General features: G+C 48.5%; 1 protein-coding gene across 1 annotated transcript; it reads left to right on the forward strand.

Annotated features, from left to right (window-relative positions):
- Positions 1 to 1,691: 1,691 nt before the first annotated feature.
- On the forward strand, positions 1,692 to 19,988 carry PSMC4 (proteasome 26S subunit, ATPase 4). Its single transcript, XM_077336980.1, has 11 exons — positions 1,692 to 1,838; positions 4,502 to 4,600; positions 7,342 to 7,528; positions 7,619 to 7,765; positions 8,643 to 8,752; positions 9,037 to 9,130; positions 9,575 to 9,742; positions 13,889 to 13,965; positions 16,206 to 16,374; positions 17,976 to 18,031; positions 19,853 to 19,988. The coding sequence occupies exons 1-11, from the start codon at positions 1,803 to 1,805 to the stop codon at positions 19,964 to 19,966; spliced, it is 1,257 nt and encodes a 418-aa protein (XP_077193095.1). The 5' UTR covers positions 1,692 to 1,802; the 3' UTR covers positions 19,967 to 19,988.
- The last annotated feature ends 1,873 nt before the right edge of the window (positions 19,989 to 21,861 follow it).

Consider the following 21,861-nt stretch of genomic DNA (forward strand, 5'->3'; position numbering starts at 1 on the left):
AGGACCCTCCGCGAAGGAGAACTCGACGAGGGAGGACTGGTCGAGACTCGCGTCAGTCAAAGGGACAGCCGCGGCAAGGGACGGGCCCGTTGGCTGGCGGAGGTGCCCGTCAATCCGAGGGCAGCGGGGCGGGTGTAAAGCGTTCCTTTCCCCCAGGAATCCGTGGGTGGCCTAACGAGGGGGATAAGAAGGGGGTGGGTGGAGGAATGCGCTCCTCCTGACTTCCGGTTCTGCTTCGACGGGGCTCCATCTTGCTGGGATTGAATGGGAAAGAAGGATGTCGTTGGGGGCGCCTGCACCCCTATGTCCTTGGAGGGGGGGGGGGATATTGTGCCGCAGCATTCATCCGCAATGGGGGTCTCCTGCGCAGGGCAGAGCCGTGTTCGCCTGTGGCAGTAGAAAAGAGCAAGAGGTCAGTGGCACCTTAATAACGGACCCAATTGGTGGCAGGGGAGGAGCTATCTGCAGACCTGATCTGAGACTCAGGACAGCTCCTCCCCTGCCACCCAATGTGCCTATCTTTAAAGTGCTGCTCAGTCTTTGTTCTTTCTCTTCCTTTTATCTCGCTGGACCAAATGACGCAGAACAGTATGCAAGCTTCTGCAGGAATGGCTCGTGTGGCTATTCTCCGCATTCTGCAATGGGGTTGGATTAGATGACCCTGGAGGTCCCTTCCAGCTCCATGATTCTATGCAATCTTCAGGCTGCCTGTCAGAAAATAACAAGCAGCAGCAGCACAGCCAACCACGGACGAGGATGGTAAAATAAGGCTTCAACATGGGCCATCCAATGTATAATCATAACTTACAACGAACAAAACTCCTGGAGCCTTAAAGCTGGTGAGGTTAGAATGTTAGCCTAGGATCTGGGAGATCCAGTTTCGAATTCCCCACTCTGCCGTGGCAGCTTGCTGGGTGACCTTGGGTCAGTCATACATTCTCAGCCTAGCCTACTTCACAGGGTTGTTGGGAGGATAACACGGAGGAGAGAACAACTGCTTTGGGTCCCCATTGCAGAGAGTGGCAGGATGTAAACGAAAGAGTAACAACATTTATAGCAAATGCATGAAAAATCCATGCAGGATCCATAGAGACCTTTCATTAAGGGAAGTTTCTGCAAGAATTAATGTTAGGGTTGAAAATGCCACTCAGTTCCTATTTCATTCTCATATTTGACTCCTACAGTGCAATCCTCAGAAGAAGTCCTGGAGTTATTCACAGTCAGAGTAGTTCATCAGTGGCATCGATTGGCTAAGGATGTGGTGAGCTCCCCCTTACTGGCAGCCTTCAAGCAGTGGCTGGACAGCTACTTATCAAGGATGCTTGAGGCTGATCCTGCATTGAGCAGGGGGTGGGACTAGGTGGCCTGTATGGCCGCTTCCCACTCTAGGATTCTATGAGTCTAGTTCAGTAGTGGGATGGGCTGCCTAAGGAGGTGGGGAGCTCCCCCTCCCTGGCTGTCTTAAAGCAGCGGCTGGACAGATCCCTATCCTGGGTGCTTTAGGCTGATCCTGCATTGAGCAGGGGGTTGAACTAGATGACTCTTTCTATATAGATGGCCCTTTCCTTTTTTATGGTTCTAGGAAGTAAAGCCCACCGAACCGTCCACCCTAGACCTCAGAAACAGAATAGACCTTTTCAGGATTGCGCCTCTCTCTAGACTAGAACTCCCAGAGTCCCTTCCCCTTCACTTCCTCTTTCTAAGGACTACAAGTCCCATCAGGCTCTTCGCCAGCCCCGGAAGCGGATTCCCGGAAGCGGCATCGAGCTGCCTGGCCTGGGTTTGGAGAGACTGGGCCAGAAATGGAGGAGATCGGGATCCTAGTGGAGAAAGCGCAGGTAATGTTATTTCGTGGGCCCGCTTCCGCGGTGGTCTCCCGGGTCTCCCGGCGGGAGCTCCCCTTGGCTCCCCGGTCCGGGAAGGGGAAGAGGGTGGAGGGGAGCGGACGGGGAGCGGGAGATGCCGAGTCACTCACACCTGCCGCTGGAGAGCCGGGCCTCGGAGAGTCGTGGTAATCACTCGCTTTCCTTCGCTGAATTCAGCCGGGATCCTGAAGGATTAAATTCTTGTTTTAAATGAGCCTATGGTATTTTTAAAGCTTGACATATTTGCTAATGCTCCTTGGTCTATACCTCTTATTGGTGGCATTTATAGTCCGCCTTTCTCCTTAGGATCCAAGGCGGATAGTAAGTACGAAGAAAAGCAAACACAATTTTCCCCAGAATTTTTCTGATGGCTGATGTGATCCGGATCTAATTACAAAAAGTTTCTTTGGCCCTTTGTTTTCCCACATCCCCTCCATGAACGGTCTGCCTGCTGAGGATCTACTGCATTGCCACTGAAGAAGCACGTTCTGGTTTCCAAGTGGTTAATCTGAGCGTGACATTTCTTTGTTAGCCTTTAAGAGCCAGTGTGCTGCGGTGGTCAGACTAAGGAGCTGGGAGACCCTGTTTCAAATCTCCATTTGGCCACAAAAATTTGCTGGCCAACCTGGGGCTTTTTGGACACTCTTGGCCTTGGTGCCTAGCTCTCAGGGTTGTGGTGAGGCTAAAATGGAAGAGAGGAGAATCACGTGAGTCTCTCCACTAGAGAAAAAGGTGAGGTATAAGTGGACATGCTGCAGGATTCTTATGTATTGTGTAAGGGTTTTGGTTCGTGGAGGGGCTATGGCAAAGTGACAGAGTGCCTGCTTGGTGTGCAGAAGATCCCAGGTTCAATCCCCAGCATCTCCAGTTAAGGATCTGGTAATAGGTGTTGTGAAAGACCTCTACTGGAGAACATAAAGGACTGCTGCCTGTCTGATTGGACAATATTGACTTTGATTGACAGATCATCTGATTGTGTTGTCAATTTTAGGGCCAGCCTTCTTATCAAGACTGTGACATAATATATAAATAACTTAGCCTGAGAGCTTCACGTTGCAGTGGAGATGCGAATATTAGGCTGTTATTTACTGGTTTATTTATTTACTTTACATCTCGCCTTTCTCCCCAAGAGGACCCAAAACAGCTTGCATTGTTCTCTGCTCCTCTGTTTTGTCCTTACAGCAACCCTGCGAGGTAGGTTAGGTTGAGAGTGTGCAACTGGCCCAATGTCTCTCAGCAAGCTTCCATGGCAGATTGGGGATTTGATCCTGGATCTTAACTTCTATCCCATGCTGGATCTAATATGTCTAACAGTTATATCACACTGGTTCAGTTTTTATTTATATTTATATATTTATATTTATTGTTATATTTTTATTTATATGCCACCCTTTTGGCTCAGGGCAGTTTACACAACTCTTGTAACAATACAGTGAAACATTCATATATAAAAACTTTTTTGACAGTGAAAAATGTATATCAACACCTTTGCTCCCCTATCTCCCATACTACTCGCTGATGGCCTTGCTAGTTTGCAAGAATTCCCAGTTTACAGAATCCTAGCCATCCCCCCCTTTTTTTTTCTCTGCATATATTTTTTTTGCTTTTTCTACTGTGTCTCTTTTATCGGTCACTAAGGCCCAGTGAGCAAAACTTGCTCATGGTCCCCAGCCCCAAGGCAATCAAACTGGCCTCAAACAGGGCACTGTTTTGGCCCTGGCTACAGCCTGGTGGAACACTCTGCCACATGAAATCAGAGCCTTGTGGGACCTTTGACAGTTCCTCCGGGCTTGCCAAACAGATAGTTGAGGCCAGAAGTAACATCTGGGATTGCTGGCCCCTCCGTCCAACTTTGCCAAGCTAAAAACCCTCCTGAGGACTGTCTCATACAAACCCGCTCCTCCCACCCCTGCCCGCCCCATATCAGAAACAAGTATGATGGACAAATTTAATACTCATTGATTTAAATTTTTAAATATATTTTTTGAAATTTACATGTAACGAGGGGCCAAGCCCGTTGCATTCAGTAATACAACAGGCACTAGATTGGGGGGTGGGTGGGGTGGAAGAACTCTGTGGATGGCCTCTCCCCCCCCCCCCAGGACCTGGAAAGGCTGCCGGCTGGAGGCCCCCAGAAAGGGAACTCACTGGCAGGGACATCTCTCACATAACAGGGAACTGCAGCCTCTGAGCCTCAGAGGGAAGTGGAAGGAGGAGGGGGTGGTCAGGGGTGGGGGATGGAAGGCGATTGGCTGGCCACTGGACAGACAGGCAAGGCAGTTGGAGGAGGAGGCACTTGGGTGGGACAGCCGCCCTGAGTGGGTGATAAGCGCTGAGTGACACAAGCCATGAGACCAGCTCCTCCTCCAAGGCCTTGCCAGAAATATATGGAACAGTTTACTGTAATCTATCCTGAATTTTCAAAGAGGTGGAATATAAATTCCAAAATAAATACAAAGAATCCTCCACACACGCATGCCCCTTTTGTGTTGCTTACTTAGAGCTGATCCTCATCCTTTTGATTGTTTCATAGCTTGTGGTGTAATGTGGTTTCTGACCTTCAAAGTATTTCCAGCCAAGGGCACATGAAAGTATTTCTCCTCGTTTATCTTTGATGTCTCCTTTCTTGACCCTAGGATGAAATTCCTGCTCTGAACATCTCCAGGCCTCAGACTGGCCTCTCCTTCTTGGTTCCAGAGGCTGAAGATGTGGAGGATCTCTACAGTCGCTACAAGGTGAGCCACCTGGTTGTCTTGCGTGATTGTGGAGTCGTAGCTGTGCAGGAAGGCTCTATTTCCGGCCATCAGTCCGTATCTAATCCTCTCTGGGAAGGCCCTTCGGCATTGTGAAAATACCATAGATGCCCACCAGTCTGGTTGACAGCAAGTCCATTTGGGCAGCTGTATTTCACCCTTTTTGCTGGAGAGTTTGAATAATATGAAGTAAAGAAATCCCATCATTGTGTTCCTGGCATTTTCCATCCCAGCCCTTTTCCCTGTGTGTTTTGGGATTCAGCTTGAACAAGTCCTAGGGCTCCTATACTCTGTTTTGCAATAGTTTGTTTGTTTTAATATTTATTTATCTAACTTTATTTATTTATTTGGATTTCTATGCTGCCATTCCCAATTGGTCTCATGGCGGTTTACAAACAATAAAATAATAATAAAAACACAATAAAAACCCATAACTACCCTTAATTACTATAATTATAGTTGTAGAATGTCACAATTTATGGGTGGATTGAAATCTTAGGAGTGGAAACTAAACACTCTCCATATTTCTAGCTCTGATATGCTGCTTCTTGAGTATCGGCCACAGAGCAGAAATGCATGTGGTTTGTATAATCCTGGCTATGCACATGGGGGTTGATGCGGATTTAGTTTTAACCTCATGAGTTCTTTAGGGCCTGGAAAGGTAGAAGGGATGGAAGTCTCGTAGAAGGCAGCAGTTTAAAAACAAAGGTAGAGTTTATAGGAAACAATTATAGATTGTGGTGAGGCATTCCTAACTTCTCCTGTTGTCTTTAAATTTAAAATATCCATAAACCCAAGACCTAACAAACAATGTGAAGACAATTTTATAAAACAAATTTCACAAACAACCGATATAAGAACCAGTGTAAAATGGCATTATTCCCCACCATCACCACTAGTAGGTATTCCCTTTCTGTCCAGGCTCAGATTGTTTTCCCCTCCACCTCTGTTTTCACAGCCTCTCTGGAGATTCCGAAGGGTAGAAGCCCCCCTGACCCCTCTCGGGGGGAGCAGCAATTGAAAGACATTTTTCCTTCATTCTTTCAAAAAGTATATCGGAACTGTACTTGGTTTGTCAGATCCCACATTTCTTGCTTGAAGATTTCCAGGCTTTTTGCTTTTTGAGTGTGTCAGCTTAGGGGAATGGAAGAAATCAGACTGGGGCGTTCCCCATTCCCTGCTGCTGTCCAAAGAAGCAGAGGAGAACATGAATGATCTCAGGAGTGCCTGGCTTCTGCCATGATTGTTGACATTTGTGAGAATTACAACAAAATTAGGGTTTAATAGCACCTCTAAGACCAACAAAGATTTATTCATAGAATCATAGAGTTGGAACACACCATCTAGTCCAACCCCCTGCTCAACGCAGGATCAGCCCAAAGCATCAAGGTGTGAGCTTTCCAGTGCATGCACTTTCCTCAGACTGAATGCCTTGAATAAATCTTTATTTGTCTAAAAGGTGCTATTGGAATCTAATTTCGTTGTGCTACTTCAGACCAACACGGCTGCCCACTTGAATTTGTTAGAAATGTAGATGTAGGGCCTCTGGACAGTTTTATTGCTGGATCTGTTTCCTTTCGCTTTCTCGCCTCCCCACCCCACCTGCCCCCCATCCATCTCCTGGCGTCTCTGGAATGCGGCCCTCACCTCGGCCTTGAGTCGCCAGGCTATCTTGTCCTTTGAAGGCTTCCCGCCTTCCCGCCTTCTCACAGATGTGGGAGTTGGGGCAGTGTTGGAAGCTGTGTCTATTCTGCCATGCTTTAGTTCCAACAGGGTATTGTCAGGTTAGCTTTCTTGCTCTCAAATAAACTCACAGTTACAACAATAATGGGACAGTTTGAAGTAGTAATACAGAAGAAGAAGAGTTGATTCTTATATGCTGCTTTTCTCTACCCAAAGGAGGCTCAAAGCGGCTTACAGTCGCCTTCCCTTTCCTCTCCCCACAACAGACACCCTGGGAGGTGGGTGAGGCTGAGAGAGCCCTTATATTGCTGAAGAAGAAGAGTTGGTTCTTAAACGCCACTTTTCTCTACACGAAGGAGCCTCAAAGTGGCTTCCAATTGCCTTCCCTTTCCTCTCCCCACAACAGACACCCTGTGAGGGAGGTGAGGCTGAGAGAGCCCAGATATTCCTGCTTGGTCAGAACAGTTTTATCAGTGCTGTGGCGAGCCCAAGGTCACCCAGCTGGCTGCATGTGGGGGAGTGCAGAATTGAACCCGGCTCGCCAGATTAGAAGTCCGCACTCCTAACCACTACACCAAACTGGCGTAGGAAAAAGAACCTATCCCCTGGCTTATAACAATAGAAACTACTATAATAATTTTTATCCAAAATATATGAATAATTTTTAAATTGTACAGAATAGAGAGATGCAAAATGAGAAACTTGTCTCTTTTCATTTATTATGAAGGGTCCAACCCAAACAGTCTCTAGATGCATCCTGTTTTCAAGGAGTAATTTTCTTCAGTGGTTGTCCTCTCAGCGTATGTTCAATATAACTGATTCCAAATAAGGACATATAGCACCTTGATTAACCAATACAATGCGTATTAAATATAATGTGGCCTTTGATTTTGAATCAGTATGGGGACGCTTGTCAAATGACTGCTCCTGAATGAACGAACGAACGAATGAACTCAGACTTTTGCATCAAGTCAATGCTTTGTGTTTCGGAACAATTTGAAGAAACCTCACCAAGGGTTCTGTTGTATCTCCCTCCGCAGAAGCTGCAGCAGGAGTTAGAATTCCTGGAGGTACAAGAAGAGTACATCAAAGATGAGCAGAAGAACCTTAAGAAAGAGTTTCTGCACGCTCAGGAGGAAGTCAAGCGCATCCAGAGCATCCCCCTGGTCATTGGCCAGTTCCTGGAGGCAGTGGATCAGAACACGGCCATTGTGGGCTCCACCACAGGTATCCTCTCCCCAACACAGGTGCCCAAGGAAGGGACCTGGCTTCTCTTCCTTGAGCCCTATCTTAACCCCTTGGCCCTCTCCCTTGCAGGCTCCAATTATTATGTCCGGATCTTGAGCACCATTGACCGGGAGCTGCTCAAGCCCAATGCCTCAGTGGCCCTGCACAAGCACAGCAATGCTTTGGTGGACGTGCTCCCTCCCGAGGCTGACAGCAGCATTATGATGCTCACTTCAGGTAAGAGAATCCCCCTCTATTAATCGGAGAAGCAAATCCTGCTCAAAGACTGTGTCTAGGTAAGCTAGTCAAGTCGGAGGAAGAGAGGACAACACACCTTTACCATGCGGAGGGCCAAGCCCAGATAGTTCTGTAGGTTGGGTCCAGAATATTCTGCTTCTCTTCCTGTTCTTAATCGGTGGTCTTGAACAGATCAAAATCCAGCGCTCTTGCAGGCAGTCGCTGCAGCTGAATATTTAGTGACCATTCAGGTAGTTCTCCAATCCACACCTGCAGGGAAAAGTTAGATGGGATTTTTTCCGCTGGTAAATTCACGTAACCTATTAAAGAGGGAGGACAAATATTTTGCTTTGAGATCAGACCAGGTTTCACACTCAAATAAAACTTGTTCTAAGGACTCAAATGAACCAGATCCACATCTACAAATTTGGTCCAAATACACAGAGTATAGCCGAGGGAAAAACTTTAACCAAACGAGCATGAAAGATGTTCTATAATGTTCTATAATGAGGTCTTTAGTTAGGTCTTTTTAAATAGCACAAGAGGAGGGAATAGTCCAGAATGAATTTTCGCCTAATGGAAGAGAAGATGCCATACCCACCCAATTTGCCCTTTGTGCAGGGAAGCAGGAATCTCCTTCCTCCGCTGATGGAAATGCAATCTGTCAGCAGAAAATTTCCTCTTGATTCATCCTCTTTAGAAGAGGGTGATGTGCTGGAACCGGGGTGTGTTTGTGTGTGGTGGGGGGTGCTTGTGTTGTTAGGGCAAAGTTCTGTCTCATTCCCAGCAAACCTGAAGCTTGGGTTGTGGGCAGGGCTGGGTTGTTTGACCAAGGAAACATTGCAGGGTTTTTTTGTTTGGGATGTAATCTCTTCAGATCAGAAACCGGACGTGATGTATGCTGATATTGGTGGGATGGATATTCAGAAGCAGGAAGTCAGGGAGGCCGTGGAGCTGCCCCTCACCCACTTTGAACTCTACAAACAGGTATTTCATTCCAGCATCTGATCCTGGCGTCAGGAAACTCATCTGCCCTGCTCATAAAATAGTTAACGATGGATGCAGGGTCCATATAGATAGCCCTTCGTTGCCTCTTTGAGGCTGTTGCTGATTGGACCTATGCAACCATTGCATTGTCTGCCATCGAACTGCCATTGCTTACTACCATTGCTTACTGCAAAAACAGATTTCAGGGCATGCTCCAGATCTAGCTTCACCCTGGCCCCCAACCATCTTGTTTCACTGTTTTTATCACCTTCCGGTTCTTTCAGATTGGTATCGACCCACCGCGAGGCGTGTTGATGTACGGGCCCCCTGGGTGCGGAAAGACCATGTTGGCCAAAGCGGTGGCCCACCACACCACAGGTGAGCAGGGTGTCAGAAAGAGAGATCTAACACAAATGCAAAAAGAGGGGTGGGGGAAGAGGTCTAGGCCAGGGGTAGTCAAACTGCGGCCTTCCAGATGTCCATGGACTACAATTCCCATGAGCCCCTGCCAGCGATTGCTGGCAGGGGCTTATGGGAATTATAGTCCATGGACATCTGGAAGGCTGCAGTTTGACTACCCCTGGTCTAGGCTATGCGCAGTGCTGCCCCAAAGGCTTGGTACAGCCCTGCACTTTTTCCTGAGGTTGATCCAGGTATCCCAGATAAAAACTACCAAGCAAGTTCTTTGAAAAGAAAACAGAGCCTGCCCACGAGAGAATCCATGAGTGCCAGGGCTGCTTTGGGTGGACGAGGTGGGTGGAGCCATTGTTCCCAAATGTAGGGGAGTTGGTGCTGATGATGCTTCTCTCCCCCCTCCTCCAGCTGCCTTCATCCGGGTGGTGGGATCGGAGTTTGTGCAGAAGTACCTTGGTGAGGGCCCCCGGATGGTGCGGGATGTCTTCCGCCTGGCCAAAGAAAATGCCCCGGCCATCATCTTCATCGATGAGATAGATGCCATCGCCACCAAGCGCTTCGACGCACAGACAGGCGGTGAGTTGGCAACAAGAAGGGGTGGGGGATGCAGGGCCTTTCAGCCAAGGGTGAAGGTCTGCCTAGTAGATGCTGGAAGGAGACCATTGGCGATGCGCAAGTTTAAAGCAGTGTTCATTCCATGTCTGGAAAGCCGTTTATGTTATCTTAATGTATGTATCAAGAGTATTGCTGCACATTGGAAAGTCATTTCAGAAACATTGGAATAAACTTCTTATATTTAATAAATAGACAAGTGTGCCCTTTCACACTTCCCCATATAGAATTAAAAGGGAGGGACGAGGACTAAGGGGAAGTGCCCGATTTACATCTGAGTCAGGCCTTAAGCCCTTTAAATTTTCAAAAAGCTTCCCCCCTCCCCCCCCAATCCAAAGGCCAGGTCTACTTCCATAAAAATAGCAGTCCTTTAAAATGTAAAGGCCTGAGACCTGACTTTCAAGGAGTGTTTTTATTTATTGTTGTATTTCTAGCTCAGAAGAAGAAGAGTTGGTACTTATATGCTGCTTTTTCTCTGCCCAAAGGAGTCTCAAAGCGGCTTACAGTTGCCTTCCATTCCTCTCCCCACAACAGACACCCTGTGAGGGAGGTGAGGCTGAGAGAGCCCTGATATTACTGAAGAAGAAGAGTTGGTTCTCATATGCTAGCTTTCTCTACCCGAAGGAGTCTCAAAGTGGCTTACAGTCACCTTCCCTTCCTCTCCCCACAACAGACCCTCTGTGAGGGAGGTGAGGCTGAGAGAGCCCTGATATTCCTGCTCGGTCAGAACAGCTTTATCATGGCCATGACAAGCCCAAGGTCACCCAGCTTGGCTGCATGTGGAGGAGGAGTGGGGAATCAAACCCAGCTCACCAGATTAGTCAGTGCTCCTAACCACTACACCAAGTTTTCCTGAAACTCGTGGTGGGTTACAGTATATAAAACTCCATAAAAACCTCCCAATACAATAAGATTGACAGCATACATCCCCCCCCCCACCTCACAGCAGTCTACCCCAGCGTGGGGGTGCACAAGATATGAGTGCATAGCCTGAGAAGGGGCCTTGCTGTTATTAGCTCTGGCCTCAACCCAAGATCTAGTGGAAGAGCTCGGTCTTACAGGCTCTGTGGAACTGTGATTTGTTCCCTAGCAGCTACTGGACATGACTCCCAATTCTGACACTGTCATTAGTGGGGAGGGGCCATGACTCAGGGGTGGAGCCTCCGCTTAGCATGCAGAAGCCCCCAGATTCCGTCCCCGGCATCTCCAGCTTAAAAGGCCCAGGCGGTAGGTGATGGGAAAGGCCACTCAGAGTGCGACCTTGGCAAGGCACTGCCAGCCTGAGTAGATAATACCGATTTCGATGAACAGTGGCCTGGTTCAGTAGAAGGTAGCTTCCTTGCTTCATATTCCCAATAACATCAGAATTGGTAGTTGCATTAAAGAGACAGCAGAGATATTGGATAGTGCTGACTCAACCTGATGCCTTAAATCAGGGGTAGTCAACCTGTGGTCCTCCAGATGTCCATGGATTACAATTCCCATGAGCCCCTGCCAGCATTTGCTGGCAGGGGCTCATGGGAATTGTAGTCCATGAACATTTGGAGGACCACAGGTTGACTACCCCTGCCGTAAATATCGGGCATCTTACTGAGCTGGTCCTATCTGACTCCACACATACACACAAAGACACACACACATCCATGCTTGTTTCTTGCTGAGTTATATATTGCCAAGAAACCACAGGAACCTTTCCCTGCCCTCCTCTAAATGACAACCTTTCAACCTACTTAGACCTACTTAGAGAGCAATTGTATCTCTTCCCAGCCTCCTCTTCTCCGGGCTGAACGTTCCCAAGTCCCACGGCTTTCCCTCATCGGGCTTGGTCCCCAGGCTCCGGATTGTCCTTGTCACTCTCAATTTTGTCCATGCCCTTTTTGACACGAGGCCTCCAGAATCGCACACAGGACTCCAGGGGCGGTCTGACCAATGCAGTACACAGTGGGACTATGATATCTTAGGATTTCGATGTGATGCCTCCCTTGATACTGCATTTGCCTTCTTTACCACTGCATCATGCTGTACTTGTATTTAGTTAACAGTCTACAAGTACCCCAAGATTTTGTTCACCCACGCTGCTGCCCCGAAGAGTGAGACCATCTCCCTGCTTCCCTCTTGCAAAATGTCCTGTCCCCATTTGACATCATTTGACCATGCTTCCCGCATGAGATCTTTTACAGCAGTGGTCCTCAACCTTCCTAATGCCACGACCCTTTAATACAGTTCCTCATGTTGTGGTGACCTCCCACCATGAAATTATACAAGTGATCTTTCACAGAAATTAAACCGCAACTGACCAGTGGCATGAAGATCCATTGTTCATGATTGTATATAAATTGGGTTTTTTTCCTGGGGTTTCTCAGTTCAGCTCTGCCTCTTGTCCCACCATGCCGATCTCACTCTTTTCCGCTGCTCCAGACAGACAAACGCTCTGTCTCGATCTACCCCGCAAGGCTGTTATGTGGATGGCAACCCCCCCCCCAGCCAAGCTGCTTGCCCTGCCGCAATCCCTGTAAAAGGGTCATTCGACCCCCAAAGGGGTCCCGACCCCCAGGTTGAGAACCACTGTTTTAGAGTTTCCATTCCTCACTTCCTCCCATAAGTGTTGCTGTGTCTCTCCTTCATCATAATGTGCTAGAACTTAGGGTTTCCAGGGTTCTGTCTCGTCTGGCCTTGCATCTTGTTAGCCCATGAGAACCGCAGGGGAAACTGAGGTGAATTTTGATGCTTTTGGTGGGGTGGCAGAAATTCGGCATGTGCATTCTGCATCGTGCATACTGTATGTGGTGTGAATACCTTTAAAAAAAAACCCAGCTCAAATTAGGCACTGCTTGTTTGGATCGCTGATAGACGCCATGCCGTTCTGTTGACAGGTTTAGAGGTTTCAGGCCAGGATTAATTTTTGCAAAGGATGAAAATGGGGGGTCGAGAACATGGGGTCTGCTAATAGTAATAATTATAATATTATTATTTTATTCTTATATATATATCCTGCCCTTCCTGATAGCTCAGGGTGGGTGACAACAATCAAAACTTTAAAAACCAGTGAGTCATTTAAATCAGGGGCAGTCAACCTGTGGTCCTCCAGATGTCCATGGACTACAATTCCCATGAGCCCCTGCCAGCAAATGCTGGCAGGGGCTCATGGGAATTGTAGTCCATGGACATCTGGAGGACCACAGGTTGACTACCCCTGATTTAAAACATATATAATTTCAGTCCCCTTCAGTCAGCTGGGCGGTGGGTTGGGTGGGTGGGGGCTTATTTCCAGATCTTCCTAGAGACAGACCTTCCTCTACTTCAGCCGTGACGTCAGTGTTTTCATTGTTCTTTCTGGCCTCAGCCATAGGCCTCGTGGAACAGCTCTGTCTTGCAGGTCCTGCAGAGCTGGCCTGTCATCATGGAAACTGAATTTTAGACCAGTTATGAAAACTCGCTCTACGCAGGCCTGCCCTTAGCCTTGACCCGGAAACTACAGCTGGTCCAAAACGCAGTGGCCAGGGTCCTCACAACAATACCATGGAGGGCTCACATTTGGTCCATTCTCTACCAACGACAGTGGTTGCCAGTTGAATATCGGATCAAGCTAAAGGTTCTGGTAATTACCTTTAAGGCCAAAGGCGGTCTAGGCCCAGGGTACCTGCCTTTCTGCCTGTCCCCCTCAAGGAGCTTTAAGCTCTGCCACCACCAACCGGCTAATGATCCCTGGCCCTAAAGAAGCCTGCCTGGCCTCAACCAGGGCCAGAGCCTTCTCTGTCCTGGCCCCCACCTGGTGGAATGAGCTCCCAGAAGGAGATCAGAGCCCTGATGGAGCTAAAACAGTTCCGCAGGGCCTGCAAGAGGGAGAGGAATGGATGGGGATTGTAAGCCATTTAGAGACTCCTTCGGGTAGAGAAAAGCCAGGTATGAAAAACTAACACGGCTGCTTCTGATGCTCAGAGTAGGTTCTATATAAATTATCTTTCTGGTCCTGTGGATGTCAGTGGATTCCAGACACACAGAATTTCCTTTGAGGAGGAAGGGAATAAGCACCAGCCTTTGGAATTGAGGAATGAGGAGGCCGGCTGTTTCCCGGGGTGCTGACTGGTCACGCTGTCCATCTCTTTACAGCGGACAGGGAGGTTCAACGCATCCTGCTGGAGCTGCTCAATCAGATGGATGGCTTTGACCAGAACGTTAACGTCAAGGTAAGGGACCTGGGAGCAGTCACTGCAGCTTCGGGTTTCAGAGCTGTCTCCGTCAAAAACAGAAACAGTTCTGCAGGTTTTGGAGGCGGAAGCTGGAGGCAGCTGACATGGAGTCCTCGGGTTTTAAAGGTAAAGGCAAAGGTATCCCTTGTGCAAGCACCGAGTCATGTCTGACCCTTGGGGTGACGCCCTCTAGCGTTTTCATGGCAGACTCAATACGGGGTGGTTTGTGTCAGGGTCTTTGCCACGCTTCGGGTCCGCCACGTTGTTCGGTGAGGGAGACCCGGGACTAGAAGGCTTTATCTGTAAGAAACAGCGTCTCAGAACGGAGTCGGTACTCTCTCTCCCGCTCCTGGGTTCAGGGTAGTTCCTTCACTACACCTCCAACCCCGTCTCCTCATTGACGCTTCCTTAAGTAGCCTCTCTAGCCCCTGTCTCCACCCTCCGGGCTTCTCAGGAGGACCTCGCCCTTCCTGGACTCTGCGTCTCTCCGCCACCGCCCCACCCTGGGTTTCTCCCTTGCTCTCCCCGCTTGTACTGACTGCCCCCGTGCTACCGTTTCCCCCACCCCTGGCGAACTGATTCCCCACATCACTTTATGTAAGTTTCGTATCCAAAGAGGGTCTGTCGGGATCTCTTCCTCTGTATCTTCCTTTCTTAGGTTTCCGCTCCTGTCCGCATGCTCCTTCTCCGGACCCCCCGCGCTGCCCAAACGAGTCGTTCTCGACAGTTTGCCAGTGCCTTCCCCAGTCATTACCGTTTACCCCCCCCCCCCCCCCCAGCAAGCTGGGTACTCATTTTACCGATCTCGGAAGGATGGAAGGCTGAGTCAACCTTGAGTCAGCTGCTGGGATTGAACTCCCAGCATCATGGGCAGAGCTTTCAGACTACATGTCTGCTGCCTTACCACTCTGCACCACAAGAGGCTCTTCCTCGGGTTTTAGGAATGTTTTAATTATGGCTCAGTCACTTGTTTCTGGGTTGGCATGGACTTGACTATGAGGAATGGGTTCTGCCTATTTCGTCACCAGCAGTGTTGTAAGCACTACCCAGAAGTTCTTAAATCTCTGGCTGGAGGATCAATAATCTTTAATCAGTAATCAATAATCTTTCGAACACTGGCGTTAGGATGGTGTTGAGTGGATCTCTTAGGGACTAACGAATGAATGGGATTGGGAAAGGGGAGGGTCAGGTGACGATGAAGGGGAACACCGGCTGATCTGGGAAAAGTATCCCATCTTCTCTTTCTTTATATGGTTTCTTTACATCCCATGGAAATTAAGGTACTGTACGCATGAGTCCCAGGAGGTGCAGGCACATACACACATACACACTCACACCCTCCCCCAAATTGCCTGCCACAGCTTGCAAATGTGGCAATGTGACTGTCTTCTTGCACTGATGCGCAATGTCATTTCTGGTGTCAGAGAAGTGATATCATTGCGCTGGGTGATGCGCTGCGGTTCACCCATGAAATCTTAGAGCAGGGGTAGTCAAACTGCGGCCCTCCAGATGGACATCTGGAGGGCCGCAGTTTGACTACCCCTGTCTTAGAGCCTCACCCGCTTCCAGCTTCACTCCAGAAGTGACATTACTGGCTGGCCTGCTTAGGGGGGGGGGGGCTTCATTCCCCGGATAGCAGCCTGGAAGCTAGAAGCATACGGTTTTGCCACAACTCAGCTTCTTGTTTGAGTTTCTCTTGGGCCACCGTACTCCTCAACGTAATTAGCAAAACTTAGCAATAAGAACTTCACAGTAATGGAGCCCTGCGCTCACAGGGCGTGACTTGGGCATTAGATTCTGACTTAGAGATCCAGCAAGCAAGTGGGAGAACTTTTGCGTTTTCGTAGTATTTTCCGAGAACAGATTTCCTTCCTAATGGCACAGCAGGCAGTTTTTCTAGCATGCTTTAATGAAAGATTGTCTCGGTAGCTGTGTCCATATAAAATTGCATTACCAGCTGCCAGCATCTGATGTGGAAGGAGGACACCATCGATTTTCAGGTCATGAGTCCCACAGTGTTGCGAAAGAGATGTACCCAATGGTAACTGTCTCTGTTCATTAGGTGCGCTTGCACCTGTCGTTCACCCAAATTTGCCACTAAAGTGCACATCAACCAAGAGTCTTAGTAGGCTGGAGGGAAACAGGTATGGTGGGCAGGGGAGAATATCTGGGGGCTTGGAACAAGTATCTGTTGAAATTGGGGCCTGATTTTTTACCTTCCTTGGCTTCCCTTCCAGGTGATAATGGCCACAAACCGAGCTGACACACTGGACCCTGCTCTGCTCCGACCGGGCCGCCTGGACCGCAAAATCGAGTTTCCTCTGCCGGACCGGCGCCAGAAACGATTGATCTTCTCCACCATCACCAGCAAGATGAACCTGTCTGAGGAGGTGGATCTGGAGGACTGTATCCTTCTTGTTTGTGGGAATTTTCACCATCTTTGAGGAGGGCAACTTGGTGCACAGGGATTCTTCTGCCCTTTCCTCCCCTTATTCACCTCCTCTCAATACCAGAGAGCCTGGTTGCCTCAGTCCCCACTTACAGAGTGGGATTCTATTAGACCTCCTGCTGCTGCAGCTGCTGCTCCTTCTTCTCCTCCTCCTCCTCCTCCTCCTCCTCCTTCTTCTTCTTCTTCTTCTTCTTCTTCTCCTCCTCCTCCTCCTCCTCCTCCTCCTCCTCCTCCTAATAATTTATTATTGTTGTTGTTGTTGTTATTATTATTATTGTTGTTATTATTATATTTGTTCCCCGCCACTCCCAAGCAGGCACATGGCGGGTTACAGATGTCCCGTTAAAACTCCCATTAGAAACCCCATTAAAGTAGACAAGAAATACCCGTACTAAGCTTGACAACCCAGCAACATGGTGGAAAACCCTCTCCCTATCCCCAGCTCCTAGTACTACCTCCAGAGGGAGGAGGCAGGAGAGATAAGATACCCAGAAGTTGTAGCTAGACACCGGGGGGGGGGGCATTGTTTCCCCCCCCCCGTGCCCCAGTTTCAAGCATAGACCTGGCGGAAGAGCTCCGTTTTATAGGCCCTGCAGAACGCTGAAAGGTCTCACAGGGCCCGCAGCTCTTACCCGGGAGCTCATTCCACCAGGTCTGGGCTAGGACCGAGGCCAGGCGTTTTAATTTGGGGTAGGGAATAATTTTAGAATAATATAAACTCTAAATTTAAATTATATTTTATTTAAATGTTTAACTATGTCATACGTTCTGTTGTTTCTATTTCATATTGTATTAGGATGAGCGATGGGGTTGTGAGTGTCCTGCATCGTGCAGGGGGTTGGACTAGATGAGCCAAGAGGTCCCTTCCGACTCTATGATTCTAGGATTTTGTTGTTATCTGCCCTGAGCCGTCAGGAAAGGGCAGAATGCAAGTAAAAATATAAATAAAATAATTAAATAAATTAAGCCAGGGCTATAAAATAGAAACCATGTCAATTTCTGCCGTCGTGAGCATCCTAGGGTGGTGAGCTTGTGGTCCGTGAACAATTGTGGGGCCTTGCAACAGTTTTTTCCACGTCTGCCACCGTTTGGCACCTTGCTTTGTTTCTTTCTTGGCACAAACCTCCCCAGGTCTCCCGGAAAGACCATGGCCAAGGGGTTCATGCCCAGCCACTGGCCTGCCCTGGGAGAGATTCCCTTCTAGGGACACCCATTAGCAGTTGCTGGAGCCACACAATTTTTTTGCCCATGCGAGGAATCACAAAAGGGAAGAAGGCTCTGCTTCATTGCTGGACCCTCTCTCGGTTCTCCTGGGGGCGAGTGTCACTGTCGGGACCCAAAGTTGCTTGACCTGGGGGAATCTGGTCCCTTAGGAAGGGAGGAGTTGGGGTAGCAGAGGGTTGTGGACTGTGGTGGCTGCTCCCGGGGGCTTCGCTGGCTAGAACAGACAGCAGTTTGCTCCCAGAGTGTTTCCCAGTTGTGGAGGTCAAGCAGAAGCATTCGGAGTAGGCCCACCTGGTCGCTTTTCTCCATCTCTTTCCTTCACTCCTCCTTCCAGACGTGGCTCGGCCAGATAAGATCTCAGGTGCCGACATCAACTCGATCTGCCAAGAGGTTAGTCCCACAGGGCTTCACACAAAGCGAACGTAGAAAGAGCTATGAGCCCCTTTTGGGAGCTCTTACCAGGTTTGACCTGTTGGACTTTTGCCTGAACTACATTTTGTATAACGCTTGTTGCCTTATTGTACCCAAATGTATAATATTGTGTGGTTATTATTATTGTTGCCATAATTATTTAGAATTATTTTGCACTTCTGGAGGCATTATTTGCTGAAGCTTAAGAGCCACTCTTACACAGCCTCCAGGGGGGGTGCCTGGAGATTTCCCAGAATTACAGCTGATCTCCACTAGAGAGATTAGGTCCCCTGGAGCAGGGGGAGTCAGCCTGTGGCCCTCCAGATGTCCATGCACTACAATTCCCATGAGCCCCTGCCAGCATTTGCTGGCAGGGGCTCATGGGAATTGTAGTCCATGGAGGGCCACAGGTTAACTACCCCTGCCCTGGAAAACACAGCTAATGTGGAGGGTGGGCTCTGGCAGGAGTGGCCAAACTGGCTCTCCAGATGTCCATAGGCAACAATTCCCATGAGCCCCTGCCAGCTCATGCTGTCAGGGGCTCACGGGAATCATCGTCCATGCTCAGCTGGAGAACCAGTTTAGCTCTACGGTGTTATGTTCCTCTGAGGTCCCTCCCTTCTCCAAACTTCGCCCTCCTCTGGCTCCTCCCTAAAGATCTAGGCATTTCCCAACGCCGAGTTGGCCAACCTCCTGTGACAGAGCACTGTGGCTGCCTGTAGGTGTCACATGAGAGACATTTGACTTGCCGTTCCCTTGCTCCCCTCTCATGGCAAGAGCACAGCTTGAGCCCCATCCAGATTTGAAAGACCTGGGCTCCCATTAGACTTTCCCCCGATGTCTGCAAGCAAATGGTGGAGCGATCGGGCAGTTTGTTTGCTGCCTGCAGTCTGGGATCCGGAATCCCTGAGACTCTGCGGTGTGGGTGGGATGACAGACTCCGCTCGGTCTGTTTAGCCTGGAGAGAAGACGACTAAGAGGTGATATGATAACCATCTTCAAATACTTGGAGGACTGCCACATGGAAGATGGAGCAGAGTTATTTTCTGTTTCCCCCAGAGGTTTGGAGCAGAACCAATGGGTTAAAATTAATTCAAAAGAATTTTTGTCTAAACATCCAGAAGAAGTTCCTGACAGTTAGAGTGGTTTCTCAGTGGAACAGGCTTCCTCGGGAGGTGGTGGGTTCTACGTCTTTGGAAGTTTTTAAGCAGAGGCTGGAGAGCCATCTGCCATAAATGCTGGTTTTATGAACATAGGCAGATTGTGAGTGGCTGGTCAGGTCCTTGTGGGTCCCTGCATTGTGCAGGGGTTTGGACTAGATGACCCTGGAGGTCCCTTCCAACTCTATGATTTGTTGACTGACCCAAGGGTCACCCGGTGAGCTTTATGTCACAACGCACAATGAAGTTGTCGTACCCCCTCATTCTAGTCTGACTCTTGAATTGCTATACCAAATTGTAGAAGCCTATGCATGTATTTTTATAGGAGAGCCTTCAACAAGGCAGCGGTACATATCTCTTGCCTTGAAAAGCCTCCTGGGTCGCCACTGGCAGCAAAACAAAACCCTCCCTTGTGTGAATTCCTCAGTCAAGGCACTTCCCCCCACTCTTTTCTCCAAATGACTCAGAATCCGGTAGCACCTTTAAGAACAACAAAGATTTATTTATTTATTTGTAGGTCTTAAAGGTGCTACTGGACTCTGATTTTATTGTGCTACTTCAGACCAACACGGCTACTCATTTGAATCTCTCCAAATGACTGTCATTCAAGCTCCCCCCCCTCCCTTTCCTGTTGTTTCAGGCTGGAATGCTGGCCGTACGAGAGAACCGTTACATCGTCCTAGCCAAGGACTTTGAGAAGGCCTACAAGACGGTCATCAAGAAAGATGAACAGGAACATGAGTTCTACAAATAAAAACTGGGGAATGCCGAATGGAGCTGAGGTGGTTGTCTCAGTCCTTGAGTGGGAAGTGGGAGGGGAGGGGTGTCTTAAATTGTGTGTCTTTGATGTTTCAAGGAATGAAAGTAGCGTACAAATAAATAATTACCCAGGATGTTGGGCACTCCCTCTTTCCATCGTGTAGCAGGTAGTGCCCCCTGCCCACCTCCAGGCTACTCCATAACTTGCTCCTTTATCGGCTTTGGGGGCAGCAAGGTCTTAAGTAGGCTAGGTTTCCCAACAGTGCTTTTATGTGAATTGGCCCCCCCTCCTTAGCAACAGGTTCGGGGTGGCTAACACCAACATGACATATACAAAATCGAGATCACCAATATTTGGTCGATCGCAAAGAGATAATTGGATGAGGCCGTTCACAAGGCGAAAGCCATACAGTGATAAAACCAAAAGCATAAGAATTATCCGTATTAAAACTAGCATTTGAACAAGCCTGCCCCTGCATTTAAAAGTCTGTGTAAAAAAAAAAAAACAATGCAACTTAAACTACAGTGAAGTGGTGTCAGGCAACAAGGAAGGAGAAGGGCTTCAAAACGTATTTCATATGTGGGGGGACAAGAAAGGAATTCATTTTTCCACCATGGGACAAATAACTGGGGAAGAAAGTTATCCTCAGCTGCACCACTTTTTCCGGACTCAGAGACCTTAGCAGCTGCAAAATAAGACTGTGAAATAGCTGAGGGGTGGAGGGGCTTCCCATGGCATCTAGCTGTCAAAATAGGTTTTGTTTTTTCTACCTGGGTGGCTTGGGTGTGAGATCTTAGAGGTTACCTTTTCATTCTTTGTCCTGTAGTTTCACAACTGTTAGGATCCATGCAAAACATGTCCTGTGTGTGCCCCAGCTGCAAATGCCAAAAGCTGGAGTGTGTCACTTGATGGCTAATTCCTTGCCCTAGGAGAAATTCCTTGGGACTCTGAGCTGTATAGGTTCTGGAAGAGCTATAAAACTTCCCTCTTTGGCCACTAGACCTGGTTCCTTTCCCTGGCAGGGTAGGTAAGAAGATACAGATGCAGAGTTTTAACTGAAATGTATTTCAGCAATTTATTGAAGCATTTTGCAAGTAAACAATGAGTTTCATTGACTTTTCTAATGTGCTTAGTTGCAAGATGACGCGTGTGGAATGGCACGGCAAAGAGCATGATCAATGGAATATATCCACCTTAGATGAAGCCCCTGAAAGAGCAACATTGGCTGAATGATAGCAAAGAGTGATATTTAATTAAATGACAAATACCTTTTCTGCCTCTCTTCCTAGTGTTAGTGGCTGAGATGAGTAGTCATGTTAGGCCTGGGGCAGTAGAAAAGAGCAAGAGTCGGGGCTCTCTCAGCCTCACCCACCTCACACGGTGTCTGTTGTGGGGAGAGGAAAGGGAAAGCTGCTTTGAGACTCCTTTGGGTAGAGAAAAGCGGCACATAAGAACCAACTCTTCTTCCTCCTCCTGAGCTTCAGTATTATGCTGACAGCTGGCAAATTCCAACAAGCAGCCTCTCAGTGAAGTCCAAGATTGTTTCACTCAGCATACCCTTCAATGCTACTGGCCTGGCATTCGTATTTACCCTCATCCTCTGATTCCATATTTGAAAGCCTCAACTCATCTATGCTGAGGTGTGTTCCTGGGAATCTCAGTTTCCAGTTCGCAAAGCCCTCTGGGTTGCTGTCTGCCTCGCAAAGAACCGAGAGAACAATCTGGGAGATGTTAGTGAAGTGCTGCACAGCGGCAAGAATCCAGAGGGAGACAAGGCACTGTGGTTCTCCCATCTTTCTCTCCCCAACCCAAAAACAAAGCAAAACACTGAGCAAGCAAATATCCCCAGCCTAACACAAGAAGCGTAGAGCTGAAAAGTAAGAGGAACT

The sequence above is a fragment of the Paroedura picta genome, chromosome 5, assembly GCF_049243985.1.
Source record: "Paroedura picta isolate Pp20150507F chromosome 5, Ppicta_v3.0, whole genome shotgun sequence".
NCBI lineage: Eukaryota > Metazoa > Chordata > Lepidosauria > Squamata > Gekkonidae > Paroedura > Paroedura picta.

Bases quoted from the DNA above. Each gene is read 5' to 3' on its own strand.
- PSMC4 (XM_077336980.1), top strand. From the start codon at position 1,803: ATGGAGGAGATCGGGATCCTAGTGGAGAAAGCGCAG. The intron at 8,753-9,036 runs GTATTTCATTCC...CGGTTCTTTCAG, and splicing joins ACTTTGAACTCTACAAACAG to ATTGGTATCGACCCACCGCG. The intron at 9,131-9,574 runs GTGAGCAGGGTG...CCCCTCCTCCAG, and splicing joins GGTGGCCCACCACACCACAG to CTGCCTTCATCCGGGTGGTG.